General features: G+C 37.1%; 1 protein-coding gene across 1 annotated transcript in view; it reads left to right on the top strand.

The window, feature by feature from the left end:
• HERC1 (HECT and RLD domain containing E3 ubiquitin protein ligase family member 1) overlaps nt 1-14,922 on the top strand; it is a gene marked incomplete at its 5' end in the record, with an annotated part of 85,426 nt that overhangs the window by 16,110 nt on the left and 54,394 nt on the right. The window contains 11 exons of the mRNA XM_082005376.1: nt 657-809; nt 995-1,127; nt 1,611-1,802; nt 2,834-3,055; nt 3,935-4,108; nt 5,802-5,920; nt 6,024-6,137; nt 8,267-8,438; nt 10,427-10,733; nt 12,097-12,217; nt 12,490-12,541. Coding sequence (XP_081861502.1) covers nt 657-809; nt 995-1,127; nt 1,611-1,802; nt 2,834-3,055; nt 3,935-4,108; nt 5,802-5,920; nt 6,024-6,137; nt 8,267-8,438; nt 10,427-10,733; nt 12,097-12,217; nt 12,490-12,541 — 1,759 coding nt within the window. The remainder of the gene's footprint in view (nt 1-656; nt 810-994; nt 1,128-1,610; nt 1,803-2,833; nt 3,056-3,934; nt 4,109-5,801; nt 5,921-6,023; nt 6,138-8,266; nt 8,439-10,426; nt 10,734-12,096; nt 12,218-12,489; nt 12,542-14,922) is intronic.

Raw genomic sequence — 14,922 nt, 5'->3', positions numbered from 1 at the left:
CTTTTACCTTTTTATTCAGCTGGCCAGTTAAATATAACAGCACGAAGGAATCAGAGATTCTTCCTTCTCTGGCATAGTATCCTTATCTTCTGAGAGTGAGGCTTGGTAGTTTTTGTTCTTTTCTCCAGACTCCACCAGTCATCTACACTGAGATAACTTCTTTGAATTTTCTATTTGAAACTTAGTTTTTTCAATAGAATTCAGAAGGAAGTCAAGCAGCCATATACCTTCTGCTGCTTTTATTGTCATCCTCGATAATGCAGGGAAGGATTCTAATCTGAAACATTCTATATATCAGCCCACAATAAATTCCAAAGGTTTATTACTTTAACATATTGTGATTTGGGGGCCAGGGCATGGAGTGAGTTCTTTCATCCAGTTATCCTTAGTGAGTTGAATGAAAAATATTTCTGCATCTGAAAATAACCTTCTTAGAATAGAAATGTTTGCTTGACAGCCATCGCAATCACTACTGTGACATTGTAAATGATTCTAATTTCAAGTTTGGTTGTCCCATGATCCACTTGACAGTATCTAGTTTCTTCAGTAATCACAGGTGCATGGTAAAAAAACTTCTTTTTAAGGTGATAGTAAAGTATTTCAGCATTTGAAGACAGAGTTAATTGGTCTTTCTTTTTTCATTTTTGTCTTAATAGGACCAAGCCTTCGGAGAACTGGAAAAAAACAGTGATAAATTTTTACTGGGTACATCATCATCAGAAAACAGCCAACCTGCTCATCTTCATGAGCTTTTATGTTCACTGCAGAAACAGTTGCTGGCTTATTGCCACATCAACAGTGTTAGTGAGGTGTGTGTCCTTATTTTTGTCATTTAGGGGGAAGAAAATTAACTCAATATGCAAGAGCACCAGAATGTTGTAAGGTTCCTGTTGAAAATCTTCTGAGTATTTGAAAGCTAAACTGATTTAAATCATGAACCCCTTAAATAAATTTACAGGATTGTTCTTATGTTTGGTTGTTTGTTTCCTTCTAGAATTCCAGCAGTGTGGCGCTGCTTCACAAACACCTTCAGCTTTTATTGCCTCACGCTACAGATATCTATTCCCGTTCTGCAACACTGCTTAAGGAAAGCTCTTGGAATGGTAGTGTTGGGGAAAAACTGAGAGGTAAATGTTCCTGGAAAAATCGGTGATGGTCGCACCATAAGCTTAGGGCAGTTCTTCAATAATAAAATACCTTATTTTCCCTGTAATCTGCATAAAGTAGACATCCCAAGCCTCCCCCAAAGGAGATTAAGTGTCTACCCAAGGATAGCATCTGGTTCACGTTTCCAACAGAACATTTTGCATACAGGAAAAATACAGAATAGGGTGGATATTGTCTCTCTGCATTATTTTTTCAGCTTCATTAGTTCTAGATTTCTATTTTTGAAAGTGAGGGTTTTTTGAGATTACTGAAAAGCGTGGAAGTAAAATATGGAATGGATCAATAATTACTAACCAAACCCCCCAATTCAACATGTACAATTGAGACATTTTGAGACAGCTGAGAGATTTGTATGCAATTCTTTCTGACTTGTTAAACTGTGCTTGGAATAAAATTATACTCTGAATAATTATTATAGGGTGGTTTTTTTTTTTCCTCCTTAGATGTAATTTATGTGTCAGCTGCTGGTAGTATGCTCTCTCAGATTGTCAACTCATTATTGTTACTGCCAGTGTCAGTAGCTCGGCCTTTGTTGAGTTACCTGCTAGATCTGTTGCCACCTTTAGATCGTCTTAATAGACTGTTACCTGCTGCAGCCCTTTTAGAAGATCAAGAATTACAGTGGCCACTTCATGGTAAGTGTAATAACTAACACACTTTAAATCTGAAGAATAAAGCATGGCATGTCACCTTTTTATAGTGGAAGTTTAACTTCCCTTTTAAAGATGGCTTCTCCTTTTTTTTTTTTTTTTTTTTTTAAAAGCGAAGTGTCTTGCTGTATCCCATTTTCAAATTCTTAAATGTATTAACAACCCTTGCTGTGAAATATTTTGAGCTGCAGGCAAGCTTTATTCTGTCAGCCCGGCATGTATATTGACTTGAGTGGGAATCCAAGAGCAATATGGGAAACGTATATTGAACTGAAAATACCAACTTTGTAATATATGAAAATACAATTTTTGTAAAAGAAACATTGATATTAGCATTGTAGAATACCTCAAGCTGGAAGGAACCTGTAAGGATCATTGCGTCCAGCTCCCTTGCTCCTTGCAAGACTAGATAAAACTAAACCATATGAGTAACAGCGTTGTCTAGATGCTCCTTCAACTCTGGCATTCTTGGTGCCATGACTAGGGGAGCCGGTTCCAGTGACCAACCACCCTCTCAGTGAAGAACCTTCAGCGAAGTCCAATCTGAACTTCCCCTGATGCAGCTTATAGATAGTTTTGTCATGATCTACTTACTTTCATGTCCAAATTTTACTTTTGCTTTCCATTTTGTGGTGTAATAGAATTTTAACTTAAAACCATAAATTACCTGCTGACTTCCTGAACATTTGCCACCAGAGGTTTCTGGTGCCAGTGAAATAGATATATAAAAACAGAGGTAAAGCGACTGAAACTTGTGATAGGAGGTGCTATATTTACTTGCCATTCATTGAATTTTTCATTAATATTTTTGGCAAAGTTTTCTGCTTTTATTGAGCACTGTTTCCAGTTGTATCGTTTATCTATGTGTGTTTATCAGAATGTAAAGAAATATGTATTGGACAAAATAGGTGCTTGGGCAGAGTTTAAAAGAGCTGCCATTTATTTTACTAATTTTGGAATTGTTTTTGACATTTGGGCAACAGTGACTAATTTGACAATTGATTGCTATGCTTTAGGTGGACCTGAATTAATTGATCCTGCTGGAGTGCCCTTACCACAGCCTGCCCAGTCTTGGGTATGGCTTGTTGATCTAGAGAGAACTGTAGCTTTGCTCATTGGGCGGTGTCTTGGTGGTATGCTTCAAGGACCTCCAGTGTCCCCTGAGGAACAAGATACAGCCTATTGGTTGAAAACTCCACTTTTCAGTGATGGAGTGGAAATGGATATTCCTCATTTAGGTAAGCTGTTAAATGCAAGTGTCTAATGGTCATTGTAAATATTTATGTTATGATGTTTGAATAAGTCTGTGTACTTAGGGTTTGTCTTTCAGCATTCTTGCCTCTTTATGTAACGACACAAGAAGTTGGAAAACGGGTATTTAAGTATATGGTGTAGTTTATAAAGCGTTTTGGAAATGCATATGGAAGGAAAAAAAAAAGCAATTTCTCGGTTAAAGAAGTAACACAGACTTCACTGAGTTAATTTTAAATGTTTTATTCTTAGATGTTGACATTTAACAGACACCTCAGGTTCATATTTATTATTGAAAAAGATTAGCTTAAATTGTATTCTACTTAGAAAGTGGAATTTTTATTAATTAGAAATAATACTATTAACAAACTTCAGTCCTTCTGATCTACCAGAAGTGTTAACAGGACTCAGCATTAGTATTTCTGGTCATCCCTTCCTATCTGAATAATGGACTTGCTTCTGCTTCTGTGTGGCCTGTTCCTCTTAGTTCAGATTTCCTTCTTCCTCTGATCCTGAGTAGGCTACTTCAGCACTTATTTACGTGACGTACTATTTTGAAATGGGTCCGCGGCTGAAGGTACAATAATTGCAAGCGTATGGCTATATAGCTCAGGTAGAATTAATGATACAGAATTATGCTGTTGAAGTAGAGTTGGATAATGCTTCTAAATCTTCATATGTTTTACATAAATTGCAACTTTAAGTCACTTTATTCCTTATTTCACTTGAGTTTGTTGTCGGACAATGAGATGTGTTGATTTTGTTTTCTAAATGAAGTGGAGATTTAAGGTTGCTTTATACGCTTAAAAGCATGTAACTCTCAACATTTGCTGAGTTTAATTTCTTAGGTATTTCTCTTCTGTTAGACAAATGCATGAGCTCCTTATTAGAAGTGGCCCTATCTGGAAATGAGGAACAGAAGCCATTTGATTATAAGCTGAGAGCTGAGATTACCGTTTATGTTGATTTGGCCCTGGGTTGTACAAAAGAGCCAGCAAGGAGCCTCTGGATCAGTATGCAAGACTATGCTGTTAGTAAAGGTAAGATGTTAAAAATATATATATGTGTGTGTTTGTGTATTAAAAGGATATTGCATGCTTCAACTACATGTCTAGCAGAATCCTGTATTTTCTGTGACAACAACTTTTAGTTCTGTGATATTATAAACTTAATTTATTGTCATGTTCCACAGTCTTTCTTTTGCTTTTTCTGTTACTTGTTTTTGATATTGTTTCCAGTGTTTGGCAAACATGTAGTTCAATGTTCCTTTTTCCTCCAAACAGGAAAAAAAGACTCTTGTTTGGTCACTCAGTTGTTGGTGTTTCTGTGTTACTAGTAGAGCAAGGTGAAACTTGGAATTGAAAAAATGATGGGGAGGAGATGGGGGAAGGAAAAGTAACTTGCAAATTATGTTAGGAATGGGACAAAAGGGTAAGTCATCTTTTGTTTTTCAAGTCTCTGGGAGACTGGCCTTACGGTATTAATGGTTATTCATGCTTATTTCTTAAAATCTGGGTTCCTGCTAAAGGTTCCCAGGCCGCCTTTTAATGAGATCCACTGAGCATTGTGGTTGTGCTGTAACTCTCTGCTGGATCCACAGCTAATTTTCTGTAGCTGTGGCCAAGCTAGGCCAGATCAAGAAGACATCAAACGGTATTGTGTGCCTGTTGAGAGCAACACAGAGAATTCTGTTGCAGAATTCCACAGAAGTAGGAATTCCAGTGAAAAAATGCTGGTTGTCTCGTTGCAAAATCTGAGATGAATGGGCTAATATATAGTATTTTGGTTATGGGATTGCGTGTTTTAGAAGTTGATGTGGTTCTGCTCTGTTCACAACGCAAGCTGCCTGAAAATTGTATGGTGACTGTTAGCATAGCATCAAACGCAAAGTAGTGGAACTTGCCGAGGAGCGGATACGTTAGACTAAACTTTGTGTGTCCAGCTAAATTTCTGTGATTTCTAAAGCAGTTTGCAAGGATTCATAGGTAATAGTTAGTTGAAAAAAAATATTACGAAGATATTTGTAGACAAGTGGAACAGCAGTCATGTTTTTCCCCATTAAAAATTATGATGTCTTGTGGAGGTTTGCTTGGCAGTTTGGTTATTTTATAGTAGAACAATACTGTTTTTGTAATGGTTCTTTTTTACATGGGGAAAAATTATTTTGAAATTAAAAAGTCAGTTTCTGAAAGTTCTGGAAGAACCTTGATTTTAACATTAACCTTTGTTAATATTGGCAGTGAAGCTTGTGCTTATGTTAATAGTTGGCTTTCCTACTGGAGATGAGGCTTTTTCATCATAAGTGAGTCTGCAAAATAGTTCTTGAATGTGGTTTCAACCACATATAAAAGAGCAGGAAGTCTCCAATCTTGTGCGTTTTCTAAACAAGTTCCATGTAAATTAGTGGCTTGGAAAAGAGAAGAGCTCCAGTTCAGTATCCTTGCTTGAAAGAGATGTTGTGCCCTAAGTTCAGCTCTTTGAATCTCTGGTGGCAGTTTGTGTGCATACCCTGGGCTGGTGGTTGGACTCAAGTACCTTGAGCAGACCAAACCACATTTGTCTGAAGCAGTGTATTCAAGAGTTATTGATACTAAACTTACTTCTTAAGCATTAAAACTACTTCTAAATTGAAAGATCTAAATGGATGAAGTTGGTTTTTTTTATGATGTCATTGAAAATATATTTGTTTGTTGGAAACAGTAGCCAGTTTTGATGAATCCTTTCTATTTTCAGATTGGGATACTGCAACTTTAAGTAATGAATCGCTCCTAGATACTGTGTCCAGATTTGTTCTTGCAGCTCTTCTGAAACATACAAGTTTACTTAGTCAAGCTTGTGGTGAGAGCAGGCAAGTAACTTAAAGCTGCTTTTAGAAGTTCCACTTCAGTTTTTAAAAGAAAGTTTGTGTGATTTTTTTTTTTTCCCTTTTTGGGTCTTTCTCTTTGTAGGTACCAGCCTGGCAAAGCCTTGGCAGAAGTATACCGTTGTGTATATAAAGTTCGAAGTCGCTTGCTTGCCTGCAAGAACATGGAACTTATTCAGACTAGGTCATCCTCAAGAGACAGATGGGTAAGACTCTGTATCTCTCTTCAGTTCTTCAGGCTTTACTGTGTATTAAGAAAATATTACATAATGTTAGTTTCATATATTTTGCTGGTATTTTTATTCTACTTTGTAGAAAAATTTTCAGGAGTTTTAAAATGAAAGTGAACAATGTGTAGTTAGGAATCCATTAATCTGTATCACCTGTGGTATTAAATCAGCTGAAGCAAATGATTGACAATATTTGACTCAAGCACAGCCTGAAGCCTGGTTTTACCTGTAAACATAGCACTAGTATTCTGTACCACAGAAGCCTACAACTTAGGTGTAAATTGCTTAGCTCTGTTGACCAGGCCACAGCTTAGTCTGGCTGCCATTCCTGAACTCAGTTGAATTATCTGGACCTCTGATCTCTGTCCTTCTCTTCCCCTTCCTTGTTTTGCTCACCCCTTTTTCCTTCCTCCCTGACCAGATTCTCTTCTTAGTCCTAACATTACCTTAAGGCTACTAATCCTTGTCAGCCCTACATGAATGTTAGACATGATAGGACTGGGCCTGAAGCTAACATGATGGTAACTTCTGAATCATTTTACTAAGCCAGCTCAGAGTTGATGATGGAAATGTTCATTGAATTACTTAGGGTTGGTGACTGTTAAGCCTTACAAGGTAATCCTTTAAAGTAGGGTTAGGGTTTCTCTGATAGGATTTTTAAATTGCTGTTTACAATCTACAACTGGGATACTTTTAATCAAGGAAATTCTCAATGTGACGTCAGGATTATGAGGGGTTTTAGCTATATCGTAAAGCACTAGCGCTGCTTTTTAAAATCATGTAGGTCTGTTTCCTCCTTTTAATTTAATATTAAGGGGATATGTGTCTTTGCTCCTTCCTTTCTCATGGTAGGGGTCTAACATGATCTGCAAGAGATTCAGCACATCTGAAAGCATTGGGTGTAGTGTGTGTACACAGGACAGTATGCATATATTAAGCTTGGTGGTCCTCTGCCTTACCAAGCATATACAGGGTGGTCATTTTGTATACACACATTGTGTATGCTCAGCCAGGTACTGCATCCTGTGTGTGTGCAGTAAGTTCCATTACTCCCAGAAATCCTCAAGCTTACTGTGCAGATGCAGTACAGCATATCTAAATTCATGGAGCAAATTTGTTGCTTCAGGGAGATCTCCGATTTAATACTATTGGGGAAAAAATAGCTGGTTTGCATTTGCATAGTATACACAGGCTTAATGATGGAATGATGAGAGCAAGTAAGAGGCACCAGAAAAACGGTGACCATGGTCTGCTGCTACCAAGACCTTCTGGGTTTTTTTTGGACATGAAAACTGTCAGAAGAGGGCAGATGGCTTACGCTGGTGGCATCTATATGTCCCAAGATTTATAGGATTAATTACCTTCTAAAGCATTCTGAAACCTTTAATGTAACTGTATGTTTTGTATTTGAAGCTTTGCCTTTTGCAGAATGTCTAAAGCTGTTTCCTGCATTGGAAAATTATCTATTAGGTAGTAAGTATTTTGCTGGTCAGCACTTAGATCTTCAAATTGAAGGAAAGCATCAACCCAAATATATTCACTCAGTCAAAAATATTTTTTAAAAATTCAAAATCTAACCTATTATTCCTGTGCACCTCATATGCTGATCTTTGATCTTGGGTTGTAAATCTGTTTAATTTTATTGAAATAAAAGGGGTGAAAAGAACTGCAAATTCAGGACTGTTAAGAATAAAAATAGGACCATGTTTGGTATCACTTTAAGTAACAAAATCGTGTCCATCGAAGTAAGTGGTGTCATATTTATCTCCTTTTTAAAGGGAGAGAAAGTTACGAGACGAAAGCATATGGTTGCTAAAGGCTTTGATGCTGAAGTGTCACAGTTTGACAGTAGAGTCTAAGTAAGCATTGCAAGGAGACATGTTTTGCAGATAATCTGAGGAGCAGTTATTAAAGGAAAATTAAATTTTCCAACTTATGTATTTGAAGCCTTGAATGTAAACAGCTGTCCTCGTTTATTTCACACAGTACCAAAACTATCTCTTGGATACAAAAAAAACCTTATTAAATAGCTGTGTCCTTTTCCGTTCATCTTTCATTTTGGTGAGAATTAATATCACTGTATTTTATTGTTTTTTAAAATCAAGATGTTAGATAACCAAGAATCTGCTGATGTTGATGCTCAAGAACATTCTTTTACTCGTACAATTGATGAAGAAGCAGAAATGGAGGAGCAGGCAGAACGTGACAGAGAAGAAGGACACCCAGAACAAGAAGATGAAGAGGAGGAAAGAGAACATGAAGTTATGACAGCTGGTAGTAAGTACTAGTTATGCACGTCAATCGTGTAATGTGCTTTGGAAGGACAATATACTTTTCTCTCCGAGGCAAAATGGAGAAATTATTTAAAAGATTATGAAAGATTAATCTGCATAAACACTGTGAGAGGTTTATTTTTATAAAATGGTGTATGGCTTTTATTGGGTCAGAAAAATCTTTTGATACAAGGCAATGTGAATACTAGGCAAGTGGACTGACTGCCTTTCTGGGCAATTCTCAGGGCATGTGACATACACCAACACTTCTTATATGGACTGTCTACAAGACTAACAGGTTTCATATTGTTTTCTCTAAACTTCAATAGATCTCTTGAGTTTTCATCAATATTTATATACAGAATTTTAACTGGTTTTGTATGTGTTCATCTTGTATGCAATAAACTTTGAAGATTGGAAGTTTGGAAACAAACCTGCTGTTGATAACAGTGGGCTGAGTGAGTTGGAATTCACTTGTAGCTTTGACTCTCTCTTCCTGAATCTATTAAAAACTTTGAGGTTTTAGTCAAAGTTCGCTATTTGTAACACTATGCAATACTTTTCTCATGGGTTTTCTAAAAACCTTCCTATATTTTTCAGAAGATAGCTTGAAAAAGGTGAACTTCGCAAACTTGGGCTTGTAATCAGGCTCAGTGGGGTAGTTAGTCCTTAATTTTTCCAGTTTTAGTGAAGCAACATACAGTCATACTCAATTGTTTTTTTTTTCTCTTGTTACCCTAGTGTTATCAAAGACAGAAATCATGTTAGCCTTCGAAAATTACTGTAGAATGGCTTAAAAAATAAAATTGGCTGACTTGAAATCTTTCCCATAATTTTTCTTTTTCCTTTTCCAAATGCTGTTCCACTGATTTATCTTTTACCTGCCTCTGCTGTCATCACCTATTTTGCTGACAGTGTTTATATTCCCCATTATGACTCCCATATACCTCTTTTGGGATCTTATGGACCAAAATGTATGTTATACCTTTAGTTTCTATATGTGTCCTTACATCCACAATGCAGTAGGCTTTCCTGAAAGCGTACTGTGGAGTTGAAGTGCACATTCATGAGAATGATTTGTGGTTCCAGAAGGTGTACATGTATTACCTGCTCAGAAGATGGAATATGCTTTTGCTGCTTGATATGCAGTTACCCTGGGCAAATGCTCAGGGTTCTCAAATTCTACCCGGACAGGGTTTCTGGGTACAATAAAGGAAATGTATCCAGAAATATCCAGACAGATGGTAGTGTTATGTATGCAAATAAGTAGGAAGATAAGTACTGGAGATCCTAAGGGAAGCTGATCCTGACATGCAGAGTTCGCTTTGTGTCCTTGATGCCTTGCTGCTTCTAACTATTACTGTCAATGAAGGAAGTGTTTGGATTTACCTTTGCCTTTCCAAAGGAGAACTGAAACTTTAAAATTGAAAAGATTAAGTCAAGAGATGCTTAGGTCTTTGGACAGAGGTGATGTGGTCTCTCACACAGTTTCTTTAGAAGAATCTGGCACCTGAGACAACAGCAGAATTAAGAAAAGTGAAGGCTAAGAATTTTTATAGGATCTTCATTGTACTGACCAAAGCCTGAAATTGTTTTAGTATTGAATTACAGATATGCTGGTGCCTGGAATAGAAATTTACAGGAGCATTACTTCATGTACATCTGCTAAAACGCAAACATGAAATAATCTCTTTCTCTTTGATGCTATCCAAACAGGAGTTGGGTTGCAGTAAGATACTGAAAGAGCATTTAGTGTTCTGTCAGTTGTGTTGTCGTCTTCATTTTAAACTTAACATTGTGTAAACGCTTCATTTAACCTGTTTCCATGACTTCTTTTATAGCTTTGTATTACTGATGAATTCTTTTATTGTTGGAAAAATTTTCGTTGTTCTTCACAGCGGGGCAGTTTTTGGCCCAAGATGTAGATGAATATTTCATTCTGTGTAGCTTTGTCTAGAAGTTAAGACCTTCTTTTTGTGTTGCATGTTACAGAAATATTTCAATGTTTCCTATCAGCCCGTGAAGTAGCTCGCAGTCGGGATCGAGATAGGATGAACACTGGGACAGGGACTAGACTTGATGATCCACCTCCTCAGTCTCAGCAGGAAAGAAGAATCAGCACTGATCTGACAGAAGGTCAAGATGTGTATACTGCTGCGTGCAACTCTGTGATCCACAGATGTGCCTTGTTGATCTTAGGAGTAAGCCCTGTTATCGAGGAGCTCCAGAAACGGAGGGAGGATGGACAGTTACAGCAACCTCCCTCTACTACTCCTGAGGGGATTGGACTCATGACAAGGTGGGGGATGCTTACTGCTTAGGATAGTTAACTCTTCTCTGCTTCCTTTATAATTGATTATATAACCTCAGTTTTCCTGTGAGGATTCTTAGCATTGTTTTTAAAAGAAGATTTTTGCCTAAAGCAATGTTATGTTTTTGTTGAGAACAGTGAATATTCTCAATTTTCTTCGTCCACATTAACTAAATCTTAGTAAGAGTTTTATTCTGCTTGCCATATTTACTTTTCGAAGTTGGGCTTAGCGATGCGTAGTAATGAAGTCCAGATCATCAGGTGTACAGATAATTTGAGGTAGTTGGAAAAATTCTTTATTTTTCCTAAAATTTGTTCCTCTATTTGGATTTTTTTATTACCATATTTGTATTTTCTTGAACTTTACCAATGTCCTATATAGTAGTATCCAAAGAAAATTTGTAAGATACATTGAACAGCAAAAGTTTCAAAGCCTATTATGAAAAAAGTGCTGTCCATGATTGATTTTTGTAAATATTACTGACATACTGGCATGTGCAATACACTGTTGTTAGGTATAGGAGAATAAGAAAATGAAGCCAGACAGCTCATTGAATTGGAGGAGTGTATGATTTAAATAGTATAAGTACTACATAATGTATTTTAGCTTTCATAACCTGGGAAAGTCTCGGTAACATAGTTTTATTCTAAATTTGACCCATTTAAACTTTTATTCTAGAGGTCTTTGTGTGTAGTAGAATATAATGCAGGAATTGTGTGGCTGGTGCTACTAGTGAACTCCTGAGTCTACTTAAACTTCTAGTGTATACAGAAACTTCACGCTGGTATTTTAAATGAAGATGTTGATGGGGAGTTCAGATGGAGATTACATATATTCAGTACCCATTTATTCTTTTTGCCTCTTTTTGGAAATCTAGTCCCTAAAGCATGGGTGGCTGCCTCTGTTGTTGTCACAGTGGCTTTCATCTCCAGCGTATCAACTTTAGGATGCATTTTATGGGTGGGTTTTAAATAAGTACAGTGCTTTTTCACCAACTTAACCCTGTCTGTTTTCTTGTCCTCTCAGCTCAGAAGTGTTTCTGTATACTGTATGTAATACTTGCCAAGGCACTTGAATGATCAGTCATTTGAGGTTGCAATTTGTTCAGTTGACCAATAAGGGTGTTAAGAAATAACAAAATTTACTAATACCCTTTGTAAGAATCATAACTGAAGCCATCAGACCACTTTTTTCCTTTTTGGTGTGGTCTTGTGACATTCTGTGATAGTCTGCTCCCAAATAACACTGTGGTACCTGCTAAATTTGACTATCAACTCTTAATTTTGCCTCATCTCAGTGTTTTCTTTCTCTGTGTGTGTGTGCACACACATGTGTGTGCACCTGAAGCAGGAGTGAAAGTCTTACTGCAGAAAGTCGCTCAATCCATGCAAACTCAAGCTACAGACTGATTAAGTCAAGAAGTGAATCTGATTTATCTCAGCCAGAATCAGATGAGGAAGGTTATTCACTGGTAAGTAAACTAGCATTATGTATTTAGAGATTGTCAATATAACATTTAGGTGGGAAGTACCTCTTAAACATTTGTCTAGTACTGTGTTTCAGTATAGAGATCTCTTCTTAATACCATTGTTAAGAGAAAATAATGGTGGGGGAAAAAAAATTGAAATTATTATAGCTCTATTGATTTTTTCAAGTTATGGGTGAGGGATGCTGTTTAAACACTCGCTATGCACCACATACGTTCACCTAAAGAAATGAGGCTTTATTAATCTCTTAATCTAGAGTGGAAGACGAAATGTTGATTTGGATTTGGCATCATCACACAGAAAGAGGGGTAAGTTTTATTGTTTACCTAGTGAATATTGACCTCTCATATATGTTACTGTTTTGTAAGATAAAATGTGTTTGCGGTTAACTACAGTACATAATGACAATCAGGATGTTAAAACTGAGTATATAAAATAACTTTTAAAATAATTTTTACCTACTGTTTGTTGTGCAACTTTCTGTTGCTTTGTGGCTTGATTATATTATTTCCTAGGTTATAACTATTTATTCTAGTTTCTAGAATTGCAGTGCTCTTTTGATGCAAGTGAGGATTTCTGTGAGGTCAAGTGAATTAGGAACTTTCATTCTGTTTTCACTTGCGTGACTTCAGGAAGAAAAAATTGGCAGAGAAGTTCAGTATCAAGTGGAGTGCTCTATTCTTGCACTAACAAAGAACTTTTACCTAAAATGTGCTTTAACACAGACGACTCGTATCCAGAAAATACCGCTTCAGTTTCTGCATCCTCTCAACACCTACAGAACCAAGCAACTGCTTCTTCCATTACTCCGATATAAATCCGATTTTTAGCTTTTGTACTGCTTTTTGTTGCTGCTTCATTCTGGCGAATCTCAATGAGCTTCACAGAAGGTGGTGGAGGGAGCAGAGGATATTTGTTCACAGGGACCAAAAAGTCAACAAGTCTCTGCGAGAATCATGACTTAGATGTTTGTTGTATCTGTAAAAATCTGCGGAAGAGGTTAACAGGAATTAGGTTGGATTATGATATGCTTTAATTATGGATAATTATTATATATAATAATATGCTTTAATACTGCTAGGTAACATAAGAGTTCTAGTTTAATAGCCTTCATCATTAAGCAGAGTACTGAGAGGTTGCTTGCTTTTTAAAGTCTTGGAATTGTAAAGCAAACTGTCAGTGGCAGCTCTCATTGCACTTCAATTTCTAAATAATGTGGAAAGGAATTCCTTCTGCATGGATAATCAATTGAACAGTTAGGTAAGGAAAGAATTTTACTAGAGCTGTTCATACTGTGACAGCAAGGATGTATGTTGGCATTCTCAGTGTTAGAGGATCTGATAGCCTCTGTCAGCGCTCTGATCTGCAGAATATTCTTTGAAGTCACCATTTTTAGCTTTGCCATTAATCTTGACACACAACTCAGCACTTGCTTTTCTCTGTGTCCTAAAAGTAATCCGTGAAATCATCTTAGGTTAGATCTGAGATACAGTGTATCTTCTGGATTATGGTTCCTGAACTTTTGGTTAGACTGATGAGGTTGTTTTGGTCTCGGGCTCCAGGAAATAAGGAATAATGCAAGAATAGAATCTACCAACTATCCAGTCTATATAAGCTTTTTATTACAAAAGAAGGTTCTACACCAAGTGTGTAACACTGAGGAGAAATAGGTAAATGCTAAAGAAGCTCGAATAGCTCATTTGCAAACTGAACAGTGTGATGACATGTGCTGATACCTGCTTTCTCGTATCGGAGGACTGACTTTTCTGGTCCGTGGTAGTTAGAGATTTTTTTAATCTGGTTTTGGCAACTGGAAATTAGCCAGCGTACAATAAAGAAAACTTTTCTACTTGTGTTGGGTGATAAATACGATGGTTTTGGTTGATACCCAGCACCAGACTCATCCAGTGAATGCAGGGTGCATTTACAGGGAAACATTCCTGATCCTTACATCAAGGTCAGGAAAAGATCCATAAAGATCTGTGTGATCAAGTGGATGAGCTGTTCAGCTTGGTGCTATTTAAGGACTCTCGTTTCTTGGGAAATGTCTAGTTTTGTGAACGCTAGTTGATCTCGTAGAACTGAAGCATGCCCCAGTGTTTAGGGAGATGGAACTTGCAGCCATTTTGGATTGTCCACCTCTTGTAACATAGCCAGCACACTGAAGTGGTAGAGGTACTGCAGGTGCCTGTCAAGGATGTTTTGATTGGTAAAACCCTTTCAATTTCATCTTCATTCTTGGGATATGCTGTGACTAATAAAGGGGGGACATTAATGTTCACTGTTAGCTCATCTTGTAAAACAGGAGAAACCTAAATTCTTGCAGCATATTCACAGTATGCTGTGCTCTATCCCGAGTTGCTGGCAAAAGAGGTTAAAGAGTTCCATCAGAATGAGCTATCTGCATTTGAATTTGCTAAATTTGCTAAGCCTAGTTTCCTGCTTGTGGGAAGTAAAGCACTATGGAAGAGATGACCTAGAGAAGACTACAGCATTGTTCCTCAAGATGTTCGCCAGCTGGAGTTTTAAGTGCCACCAAAGTCAGATTCCCCTGAAGCAACCATTAGACATTTTACTGAGAAACCAGCAGCATATTTTTATTTGTTAGGGTTTGTTTTTTTTTTGAGATGTTCCTTTGGTATTCATGTTTATACCTTGTACTCCTAGGATTTCCACGTATGATCCGCTT

Source organism: Phaethon aethereus, assembly GCF_964289735.1.
Source record: "Phaethon aethereus genome assembly, chromosome: 12".
Lineage (NCBI taxonomy): Eukaryota > Metazoa > Chordata > Aves > Phaethontiformes > Phaethontidae > Phaethon > Phaethon aethereus.
This window is presented reverse-complemented; position numbering and strand designations above follow the sequence as displayed.